This window comes from Falco biarmicus, chromosome 7 (genome assembly GCF_023638135.1).
Source record: "Falco biarmicus isolate bFalBia1 chromosome 7, bFalBia1.pri, whole genome shotgun sequence".
Taxonomy (NCBI): Eukaryota; Metazoa; Chordata; class Aves; order Falconiformes; family Falconidae; genus Falco; species Falco biarmicus.
In genome coordinates, this window is record NC_079294.1 from 23,143,338 (window position 1) to 23,155,659 (window position 12,322).

The 12,322-nt window shown below is 40.2% G+C and overlaps 1 protein-coding gene across 2 annotated transcripts in view; it reads left to right on the top strand.

Moving 5' to 3' along the window:
* The window catches only part of RBM25 (RNA binding motif protein 25), a 34,361-nt gene continuing 22,039 nt past the window's right edge, over positions 1-12,322 (top strand). For both annotated transcript variants that reach the window (XM_056347796.1, XM_056347797.1), the window contains exons 1-3: positions 1-189; positions 7,353-7,473; positions 11,227-11,276. In XM_056347796.1, the coding sequence (XP_056203771.1) occupies positions 7,368-7,473; positions 11,227-11,276 (156 nt within the window). In that variant the 5' untranslated portion in view covers positions 1-189; positions 7,353-7,367. The remainder of the gene's footprint in view (positions 190-7,352; positions 7,474-11,226; positions 11,277-12,322) is intronic.

Below are 12,322 nucleotides of genomic sequence, written 5' to 3' on the forward strand. Positions count from 1 at the left end.
GCTCACATGACCCCGCGCAGCGCGGTGGCGGCGGCTCGGCGCGGTGTGTTCGCGGCCTAGTGGCGCCCCGGGGCCTCCCAGCCGGGCCTCAGGCGGCCGAGCGGCGTCCTCCCACGCCATCCCCGGCCCGCGCGGCTCGGAGGGGCCGCGGCGGCGCTCCGGACGCGGCTCCTGCTCCGCAGCGAAGGGGTGAGAAGCGAGGGGCTGCGGCGGGATGAGAGGGGGAGGCAGCGCGGCGGTGTTTGCTGAGAGGAGGCGCGGCTGGGGCTGGGCCGAGGCCTTTCTGCCGCGCCCCCGCACCCTGGCCCGTGGCAGGCCGCGGCCGACGCCTCGGACGGGAAGCGGCGTGGGCCTAGCGGCGGGGCGGAACGGGAGAGCGGCCTCGGGGAGGTGCTAGCGGGAGAGTGGCGGCGGCGGCGGCGGGAGCCTTTCGCTTCCTCTCCCGCCCAGGTGGCGTGGGAGTCGTTTCTGCCTGCCGTGGGTGCGGCGCGGAGCCGGCCCGGCCGAGGGCCAGGGGAGCCCATCGTGCGGTTGGGGCGAGGCCCTGCGCCCCCGGCGGGGAGCGGACGAGCCCGCGGCGGAGCTTTGCCAGCGCCCGAAGTTGCTTCCCGGCCTGGACCGGGCCGCCTCCGACTGTGGGTAGGGTTTTAGCTCCGACTGTGGGTAGGGTTTTAGCTTGCGATACCGGGGAGTCGGGTCATGAGAGGAAACGTTTTCCGGCGCTATCGCGGCAGGGAAGTTGATGTCCGTAACGTGGACGGGAGTAGTCATCTTGAAACACGTGTTAACAGCTTGTGCATAAAAGAATCGGACTGATTCATTAATCAGTAGAGCTGTGATGTGTATATTGGCACGTTTTTCGTATGATGTCTTTTTCCATTATAGAAAAAGACTCTTGTTAGCCTGAAGGAAAAAAGGGGTTTTTGTTTAAATAAGGGGTACATCCCAAACACATCTAACTTTCGTGTGTGTGTGTGTGTGTAGTAGGTCTTACATGGGCTTACAGGATGTAACATCTTAAAGTTGTATAGTTGTCAGTCTATTCAGATGAAAACGCATGCATGTGGAGTTTTAGTAATTTTTTGTGGGGCAGGAAAGCATTACTTCAGGTGTTGCATCAGCATTTATGAAAGATGGTCCAGAACAAATTTGAAGGAAGAACAGGTCAGTTTCTTACTTTCCCTGTAAAAGAGTGGTATTGTACATAGTGCCTCGCCTTTCTCTGCTTCTGTTTTTCAAGTGCCCATAAATGCTTTAATGCTGGAAAAGGTGAATAGCAAAGTTAGAGTGGAGAGTCACTTATTTGACTGACTAGTGTTTTATATAGGTGCAGAAGCACAGAATTAGGAGCTAAATCAAATACTTTAACGTTCTGGTGACATGCCTAATGTAGCCCTAGTTAAAAGGCTTTCAGATTGAGGCTTTACTTTGATTAAGGGTGTTGCTTGTGGAGTTGTTTTGTAATAATAATTTGGGATGCAACTACTCCCAGGCAGTCAGTGAACACTTTATAGATCACCTCTGAAAAGCAGGCTAGAGCAAATGCTAGTTTTGTTTGTTCAGAAATAAATACAGTTAAAAAATCTGTAATCTGTTTTATCTCTCTGCATGTTGGTTGTATTTGATATTGATGCCTTGGTTTGCTTGCATATAGTGTTGAAAAAACCATGGGGCTCTCTGAGAAAGTGAACATTTTCACTGAGGGTATCAGTTGGCTTGAAATAAAATACTTTTCTTTTGGGGACTTATTATTGCTTCCAACAAAAAAAATAATATAAACAGATCTCCAATGGGTGACAAATGAGGAGGTTATTTATTTTTATAACTGAACAGCTTAAAAATCATACATCATGTAGAGCCTTATGTAAAAGCCACATAGATAGTACTGACTTTAGTAGGTTGGTTGAATGCATATGTTTTCACCAGTTGCTTCTGAAAATGCTTCTGTTGCTTAGCTGCACACATCATATGACATAATATGTATAAAATACTTTGTCATAAATTAGATGAAAATATTATTAGCGCTTTGTTGCTGCCTAGGTATTGACATTAGAATCAAATGCCAAAACATTGTACAATTCTTAATAGGAGTCACTCTAATTCTTTAAAAACATTTTTGTGTGAAAGCTTTTCTATAGGGACATTTCATCAAACATAACAACATGGACATACAATCAAGTGTCTTGGCATAATGTCTCTTTAACCAGAATGTTACTAAGTAACATAGTATTACACACTTACCATAGGCGTGGATTTTGTCACATACTCTTGTAATAATCTAAATGTTAAGATTTTAATCAAAGCTGGATTGTAGTTCATTTATTCCAAATAAGTTTTGTGTTTACTGCTCCTTTATTTGAGAGACTAGCTTGTACAGCTATTTTGCGCAACTTACTCCAGACTAAGTGTACAGATTTTTTTGTGGTCCAGAAGGATTGTATTGGGAAAATGTTGAAGAGAAGTTAAAATCAGACAAAATGAAATCAAGCTAGATCAGCCATACTGTCACTGCTGTTACGACACTACATGTATGCATATTTAAAACTGGTATAAGTTTGCTTATGCATTAAGACTTAAGGATTTTTACAATTAAAATTAACTTTGTTTAGTATAAATAGTTCAACAGTAAGTATTGTAACTGTTTGTTTCCTGGGGGACTTCGCTGTTTTGAAAATGGTTAAAATGTTTTGTAGGTTTTTAAATAAAAGTTACAATGTGTAAACACAGAGGTATTAAGGAGATTAATCCTGTGGCACTGCTAGAATTATGATAGTGCCCTGAGTAGGTAATATAATTGCCAGTTTAAAATACACTAGTTACCAGTGATTTTTATTAAACTTACATTCTGTTTATGACCTATCTCTTCACCCCTTTATTAAAAAAAATTGAGTCAATAAAAGAAGGGCTTAAAGAATACTATGATTTAAGTGGTTAAAAAAAAAATTACATTAACAGTCCAGCCAGACCAGTCAGTCTCCTGTTGTTGGGACTTCTGGGAGTCGGAGATGATAAAGGAGTGTGGGGCAGTAATGTCTGAATGACGGTGACCCTTGTTTCATAGTAATTCTGACTTCTGTGTGATCTCAGACACTTAGGCCCAGCATGCCTTTAGGCCAGCCCTGTGCACTTGTTTAGTTGTATGTCAGCTCTAGCATGTTGCTGCTGGACAGAGCCCTGTCCCAGCAGGGATATCACTAAATCTGAATTAACAAGTCTCAGTGGATTTCACCAGACCTTAGAGACATATTCCTGTACTCAGGCCAAGTTTCAGAAGGTTGGTGTAGCTGGTTCTCTCTGGTGCTTGGTTCCGCCAGGACTTATTAACTCAGAGAAGCAGTGTGTGAAAGCAACTGAACTCCTTCTAGGCCAAAGTTGAACCTGGAATATTATAGCTGTGGGTTTTGTAGCACTTGCTTTAGTTAATAGCTCAGGCTGGATTTGAGCTGGATCTGCTTAGGGTAAACTTAGATGTTGCCACCTATGACATAATTAATCTGCACTTAAAAAAATGCTTAAGGCTAATGAAGTGTGCACCTACATTGCTGTGCTAACTTGGATCAGGAGTGTGCTTTTGAAGGAAGTCTCCCGGTCATCCTTACTTGGGAAACTTTTCTTTCACATTGGTTTGCACTATTGCAGTGGATGAACTGGATTCCTTTTGCATGAAAATATATTGAAAAATGCACTCTTACCTGCAAATGGGCGTTCGTTTCAGTGGGGTGGACCTCCCCAAAATGTGTAGTGTGGACATCGGGGTCTCAGCTCCATCTGTTTTAACAGACCTGCCTCTGTTGTACTGCCCTGCTTGCTGGCATGGACGTAGCCTAAATTGACTATGCTTTGACACAAATGCATCATTTTGGGGGCTGAAGATGTCATTATTTCAGTATTTTGAATGATGTCAGGCCAGGTGCTCACTGCTTTTCTTACCCCTGTATCTTCATGACCGCTGTAACACTCATACAAATTAATTTCTTGTTTAAAGAGCTGCTAGTTAAAATGCAGCTATCAAGAATGCTGCTTACATCCAATTTCACTTGAGGTAATACTTTCATAAGTCAACTGAGGTTTTAAAAATATCTCAGGACTGTTTAGTTCCTTACTGAAACTTTTGAATATATCAGGGAAATTTGAAGATCACCATATATGATACTAAGACCACAGTAAATGTATCAGACACTGATCACTGACCTGTATTGGCAGAGTAGTAGGGCAGTCTGCAGAGAAGTTCAAGATACTGGTCTTGGGATTTCTACAAATATATTCCACCTAGACCCAGCTTAGCAGCTTTCAATACGTAACCCTTGGTTTGTAGTTGCTTATAAATTTGATGTCAGAGGCCCCTCTGACTGTTGGAAGAGTATGTATGTTTCTTGTGTTCTCTAGCTGCTGACAGGAAAAATGTGCTATGCAGTTCCCTTCATTGTAGCATCTTGGCTGCTGCAAGGAGCTGGATGCATCTTCCTCCCTTGTCCAAATCTCTTACTTCTCCAGTGAGCAGTTTCAGTGTTGGTATCTGTTGATCCTCACAGTTTTCATAACAAACAGAAACTGTTCTCTTGCCAGTTTCACATTGCTAGTTGCATATAGTAGCGAGAGAGACCAAGGCTTTTTTTAATTCTACTGTTGATCTTCAGTGTCACAGACAGCAGAGGTGCTACCATTGGTTTGTGCAAGAAATAATTCTAGGTGCTTTGAAAATAATGTACAAATGTGGAAAAAAATAAGAACTTCAAGTAAAATGGGTTGGTGAAGCCCTACAGATAATGGTGTGTTTCACATCATCTGACTAGAAGATGGAAAGACAGAGTTGGATCTGTTCTTACGAACTGCCTTGTTCCTTTTATGCAGCAACAATTACCTTGTTGACTACTAAATCTTTACTTTTTAAATAGATTAAAAAAACCCAAACCCCAAACAAAACCCTATATTTGACTGTGTGCATAAAGAACAGTTTCACCTTAGTCCCTAGGGGGTTTTTTGTGTGTGTTTTTTTTGTTTGTGTGTTTTGGGGTGGTTTTTTTTTTTTTTTTTTTTAGCTTCTCCAAAATGGTGTGTCTGATGAAGTGCTTGTTAGAGTGAGAGAAAGGACTGTACCTACAGGCAGCCTGGAAAATTACTTCCCCAATTGTTCTTTCTTGTTTAACAGACTACTCCTTAATGTCTTGTGGACCTCAGGTGGTGTGACACTATTATAGCATATTTAGAACCATCTCAGACCCAGTAGCTTATTGCTGTACCATTGTGCCCCGAAACAGCTTAGAATTTTGTCCAGTTGTCTGTCAGCTTGTAATATAAGGACTGAGAGCCTTAAGGATCTTGATTTTTCTGCCTTTCCTGGGACTGCTGGCTGGAGGGTTTTTTTGGTGAAAAAGTTGCAAATAGTGATACCATGCGGACAAGGGGAGTTTTCTTCCCTTCCATACTATGCAAGTTTCAGATTCTAGAGGAACATTGGCTGATGTACACATAGTCTGAAGAGACCATAAACAATGCTCTTCCAAATAAAATGTTTTGGCAGTACACCTTTGCTGCTCTTTGCCCATCCAGTTTGAAAAAGTCAAGAATGACAGAAAGAAGTGTGTTCCTAGGCACATGGATTCTAAGTTGGGGAGGGAAAGAGGTTTCATGTTTATTATATTGGATGAAATAATCTTTATTGAACTGTTGGAGGAAGGCTTGTGTTTGCTTTCTTGTTTCTTCTACAATCTTAGACCTTGTGTCACAGGAGTGTTTATCTTTTCTCCTGGTGAGCTGTTGATGAATGTCCTTTGGGGCCAATTAATGAATGCCATCATCACAAACCTCTTGTAATCGATGTAGTTGTAAACATGTCTTTGAGTGAATTATGCTATAGGGTCTTATATGTGTTCTTATACCAGAATAAATAAGTTCTGATGTTCAAAGATATTATCAAATACATTTGGGTTTCCCTTTCATCCTCTCCAGTCCACTATGTACATTTATCTCTCATAGTTGTTTCTTCCGTCTGTGGGAATAAAGTTTTTATATATGATTCTCTTATTATAATTTTTAAGCTCTTTCAAATATATCTACTGTTATGGTAGAGTATTGGTACTGGCTCGTCTAGTATTTAAGACTGTCATTGACTGCTTGCTCTTGTTACGTGTGTGGAAGGCACATCTGTCTCCAGCAGATCTTGTTTCTTGTTTCTTGTGTGTTCAGTGTCAGGAAGCTGGAGAAACCATCTTATAATCTACAGGTCTGTTGTATGTATCAGAATTTTGCTTACCGTAAAACTTTTTGTCAAGGCCTCCTGTTTTGGTTTTGACTTGTGGTTGCCTGCTTGAAAAAACAGTTGCAGTGAAGATAGGGTACTGTTGGCTGTAGAACAGTCTGTACAGTCCGTTGAGAAATGCAAATGTTTGTGCAGACAACTAACTGGACTCTTGTCACTTGTGATGTGGTGTCTTTGTCATTTGTATCCACACAATCCAGTGTGTTTGAAGTTCCTCAGCAGTAATATTTGTGAACTGTTTTGGTATTTTTAGAACTGAGGACCAACCTTTTTTGACAATTTGACCATGTAAGGTTGCAGAGATAATATTGGCAGCAAGAATACATGCCTTGTTAGTTGTGTTAAGAGTAATCTTGAATTTTTTATTATTGAGTCGTGTCTGTTACAGGGTCAGTCATGTGCACGTAATAATAACCATCTGAATAGCGAATGATGTTAAAATAATCTTTACTCGCCATGGTAGTGTATTGACTCTCAGCTCATGGGCTATTGTCTAACTTGAGCTGTAGAAGATGTGTGAACCAGGAGGTTAAAAATAGATCAGAAAAGCCTTTTCGAAGCTTTTAACTGTTTCTGTGATGGAATTTGGGGATCTCCCCAATGTAGTCTTAAAATACAATTCCTGTTGGTGCTGAGCATCGGAGTGTCCCAGTTCTTCCTCTCTTCTTGTTCCACAGTCGTATTGTGTGCAGTCACTTCTTGTACAGGAGAACTACTTGCAGTAGTGAAATGTATTACAAGATTACGTCTGTTCAGGTATTGTAGAGTTAGCTTTATTTCAAAGAAACTGTACAAATGGTTAAATGGTGTTTAATTCACAAACCATTGGTATGAGAAGGCAGATACAGTTTTGGTTTTCACTTCATTCTGAGACGCTTTCCTGGAAGTGCTGCTTTTCATTGTGAAAAAAAGACTTCACTACATTTGTAACATAATGAATAGCTGGGAAAAGATTGTTAGAAAGAAGTTTTACTTTGTAGCTGAACAGCCATATAAAGTTTTAAAATCATTATGGACACTTAACGCTTGCATTGCTTTTGTAATTCATGTTTGAGAACCGAGGTACAAGTTTCCTTTCCTCTCTTTTTGGCAGATTGTGACTGGAAGAATGTCTTTTCCACCTCATTTGAATCGCCCTCCTATGGGAATCCCAACACTTCCCCCTGGGATCCCACCTCCACAATTTCCTGGCTTTCCTCCACCTGTACCTCCTGGTAAGTTATGTTAGTATATGGAAGTGTTGTAGAAATAAATTTCCTTTTATTATTCTGAATTGTATTATTTCCAGAAGTTACTGGCTCTTAATGTATTTTATTAACTGCTTCATGTACATTGCAATTGAGTTTCTAGGGTACCCACAGATCATGCCATGTGAACAAGCTCCTTTTGGTCTACTAAAAGCTGCTTACTTCTGGCCAGAAATCAAACCATTAGAAACAATTCTGGACTTCCTTGGACTTTTTTCAAGACTGAAGCTAGGTGGTGATTTTTGTTAACGTTAGGTGTTTTAAGAGCCACAGTTTTGAACAGCAGACTGATTTTCAATTATTTTCGAATAAGCCATTGTAATAGCCTTTGGAAACACTTGGGTACACAGTATCTGTGGCATGAATATACAGGTGTAACTTTCAGAGGTCCAACTTGTTGCGTCGTTTTTCTCCACTTTTTTTATAAAAAAGTCCCACTGCTGTTCTGCTTCTTACATACTTTACTCCACACATCTTGCAAACTTACTGTTATTTTCCTCATTCCTTCTAATCTTCCCAAAAATAATCCCACCTTTTTTTCTTCGTTCTTCTGTAAGATCAGCCTCTGTTTTTTGCATTGAGACTTTAATTCATTGATCTGGAACCACCTTCTTTCTGAACATTGCCAGTATAGATGACAGCAACTGGAGCCAGGAGACTGCAGACTGAGTGACAGAAAGGAATACATCAGAGAATTACTCCTTTAAAATTCATCATGAGGGCTGCAGAAAATAACTCCTGTCTGTAGGGTCTTAAGTTTTGTTGTGTACAAGTGTTTTATAGACAATAAAGGCATTCAAAAACCAGGTGGCTGAACTCAGGAATGGCTTGTGCACACCCATTCATCAAGCTAATCCTTACTTGCATAAGTTTTTGTGAACTTTTTTCCCTGAGATTCATGAGGTGTTTCTTGTTTTCTGCTAAAGGTGGAGTTCTTGATTAAGTAGCATTCTGGCATCAAAATTTTCCAGTTAAATTTTAAAACTATACCTCTTATGTTTACTAGCTTCGGTTTATATATACCACTGTGAAAAGTACCAAATATTTAAAAATAAATTCCTGAAGGGTATTTTGAAATGTCTGATAGAAGTTTTTGCTCTGAACATGTGGTTCTTAACATTTGTGACACACGTTTTGTTCTCTTGTTAAGTTTGATTTATATAAATAGTCTTGTTTCAGTATTAGTAATCCAAACAGTATGTAGAGTGGAAGAGCCTGGTATGAGGTGAGAATTAAATTTTTCTCTCCATGCTAGAAACTGGATTTGCTTACCTGTGCAGATAACATATTTTGACATGTAGAGGATTTGGGTCTCTCATTTCTTTTAGCACAAGTGTGTCAATAGAGTTGAAAATGCACAAAATGCCCCAGTGACTTTATGAAAGTCTACACTGAAGCTTTTCCATACTTAAGATCACAGTTTTAATGGCTTACAATATTACATGTTTAGCTAGCTCTTTGGTCAAGATTTTGTGTTCTAGTTATCTTACTCAGCCTATAATTTTTTGAATTTTCAGTTAGAGCACTTTGCTTGTGTAAGAATGAAGTTGGGAAAAGTGTTTTACTTCGCTTAAAAATATGGCTGTTAAAAATAAGAAGTTGTAGCATTTCCATCTCTGAATGTGGAAGATTTGTTAAGGAGGTGATTCTGATGGCTCTTGTCATCTCTGAAGATTGTTGGATACTGTTAAGATGTAAAAAATTATGATTTGTGTGTAAGAAATGCTGTAGTGGGTCAGATCAGCAGTCCATATAGCCTGGTGCATTGTCTGGGCATTGGGAATACAAGATGGTATTTAGGGTGGACATGCACCCCTGTCTGCTCTTCTGAGCCTGTTCCCTCATACAGCTGTAGTGTTAGGGATGTTACAGTATGATCTTTCACTTTTCCTTTTTATCTTTTTCTGGACCTGTCATTCATGAATGTTTTGATATTTTTTGAACCTGCTGTTGCTATCAATCTCCATTGTTGCCTCTTGCACCAAGTTGGAGAAGTTCATTAACCACTGTGTAAAGTGGTACTTTCTTATGTCTGTCTTTAAACTCATTGGCTGCTTACTGTCCCCCTCCTGTGCCAGCTCTGATGTGGGAGTCTGCATTGCATTTTGTGGTTTTTGTACGCCTGTCATGTTCCATGCCTTGCAGACCTCTGTGCCTGAAGAGTCTTGTGTAGAGTGTTTCCTAGTAAAGCAGCTGCTTCAACACGAAGTCATGTAGTTGCTTTTCTCTAAGGCTGCATGTTTTTCTTGGGTTGCAGACCAGGTCTGTAGGCAGTAGTCAAAGGTATAGTTGCACCAGGTTTTTTTATAGCAGCTAAATGATGCCTGTGGTCTTGATCATCACTGTGTTTACTGATGATGCCCAAAATTTCAGTCACTATTTTTGGCTTCTGCTGAGCATTGGGCTGATAGTTTCAGAGAACTGGCAGTGATATAGAAGTATCTTTACTCAGTTGTAACTTTAAAATCCAAGTTCAACATAATGATAATTGCGGTTATATTAGTTACAGAGCAACACAACCAGAGTCTTTGTCTTGGAGTAGTTCCTCCAGTCTATGAAATGCCATGGTGCATTAAAACTGAGAGCATGGGAGAACAATATACTTTTTGATTCTCTGAGCAGTTTGGAGGGATAGGAGGAAATATGACTTTAATATGGAGGAAGAGGATTGAATAATGGAGAGAATAAATCTTGGAATCAAAGCAAAACCAGAGCGGATAAGGAGAAAGCTAGATAAGATGTCTGAGGAGGAGTGTTATTTCAGGACTAAGCACTGGAGAAAGTCGGGCAACAAGTCTAGGAACAGTAGGTTGCAGAGGTTTGGTTAGGATTTTATGAATATAGCAGTAAGAGGGGTGCAGAAGGGAAGGATTGTGTGAAAGACAATTTTTTGTAGAATGAAAAGAGAGAGGTCTGAGATCCCTAGAGGGTATTCTCTGAACAACATTAGATTGACTTCATTGTTGAGTCTCCATGTCTTTACTGTCAAGCAAGTAGTTTTGAAAACTATTCGCTTAATAACTTTAACCTCCTATAGCAGCTGGCATGGAAAGATAAACAGCCTTTATTACAATCAAGTATTGGCCCCCATGATATTACTTACTGGCCAATGAATGTGATAGTGAGAAAGAGGGTACTGTATGGTTTTACCTGACTAAGCATTGTTTTAAATTAAGTTTTAGAGACTACTAATTCAAGTATGTAGCAGGTAGGGAGCTTATGGATTGAGGTTTTCTACGCTGCCTTTATTAAGCTATTCCATAAATAGTAGCACGAAGCCTGGTGGTGCGCTCTATAGGACCTCATCCCTAAGCTGTATGTACAATCAATTGTACTATGAGAATTGAACAAGTCAGGAACGAGATTATCATCTGTAGGACTTCAGCTGCTTTTGCTCTCTGTTTATGGAATTCGCTGCCTTGTTCATCACACAGCTGTGTTCTAGAACAGTACTGTGGCTTGAATGTGATTTGAAAATAGATTTGTTTGTGATGAACAAAGTTGAAATGGTAATATGATAAAAAGTGACGAGGGTGCACGTGGTGTGTTAGTGTACTCGGGCTATGTTTGAATGCTTTAGGAATTACTGGTGATCAGTACTGTGAAATTCTTACTTGACTGAAGTTGCAGTCTGGTTTGGAATTCAGATTTGCAGTCGGTTCATTAGTATTCATCAGTAATCTTAACAGGGTAGACTAATCAACGTCTTGTATTTCTCAGGGACCCCAATGATTCCTGTACCAATGGGCATTATGGCTCCTGCTCCAACTGTAAGTATTACTGTGGGAATAAGATGCTATCACAATAAAATGGGAAGTAAAACTTAGTACATGTCAACAGTATTTTTGTTTTGCTCTATTCCATCAGAATTCATACTATGAAAGGAAATGCTTCACTTTAGATGCAAATACTATATGAATTTCTGGCCTAGACAAAGTTTAAAGTAATGTCTGGAGCAGCTAGCTGCAAAGGTGAAGCAATTACTGTTCTTCCAAGAAGATACACTTCTGTCAAATACAGTGATTTAGGCTTTGTTTTCAAGTCATGCATGGTCTTCCTGTGCAGTACAGTTAGATCAGTTAGATTTCAGGTCTCTTGCTTTTGAGTTTGGCCTAACAAGAGTGCTCTGGAGGCATCATCTTATCCAGGTTTATAAGGCCATCATGCAGCACTGCTGAGTTGGCCAGAAAGTTGTGTGCTGATAACAAGCTTTGCCTTTCCCTGTGTTTCGGGGGAGGGAATAGTTGCATGTAATAAGCATCTATGGAAATGCATATAGAGAAAGGTCTCTTCATCTTACTGATTTCTACTTGGAGGGAAGGTTTATGATTTATAGGGTGGAAAAAAGCGCTCCTTAAAATATGAAGGTTACTTCTTGGCTTCCAGATGAATTGCCTTTTTTATGATTTTGCATAAATGAAATCTCCCCAAAATACTGACTTTTTGATGTCTTGTATTATCTCTTACAGGGCGATATGTTCATAGTAATCAGTGTATTTAAGACAAAGATACCAGAACATACACATGACTCAGTTTTCTGATTAAAATAATTTTTATTAGTGACCCTTCTAGAAGGCTGTTTTGAGAAGAGGGACTCCGTGACTATGTACCATTAAATCTTAGGTGGAAGGAGAGAGGTGCAACAGAAAGGAATAGATGATTGCACCTATCTCTGCATGGTTTATTTCACAAATGTTTGCTCCTTAACCTAGAGAGGCTTTGGGTTGTGTATTGATTAAATAAAGCAGTCGTGTTTATTCAGTTTGTGAAAACTGTAAGACCTATCATGTGCCCATTGAAGCCTTTTGAGTCAGTT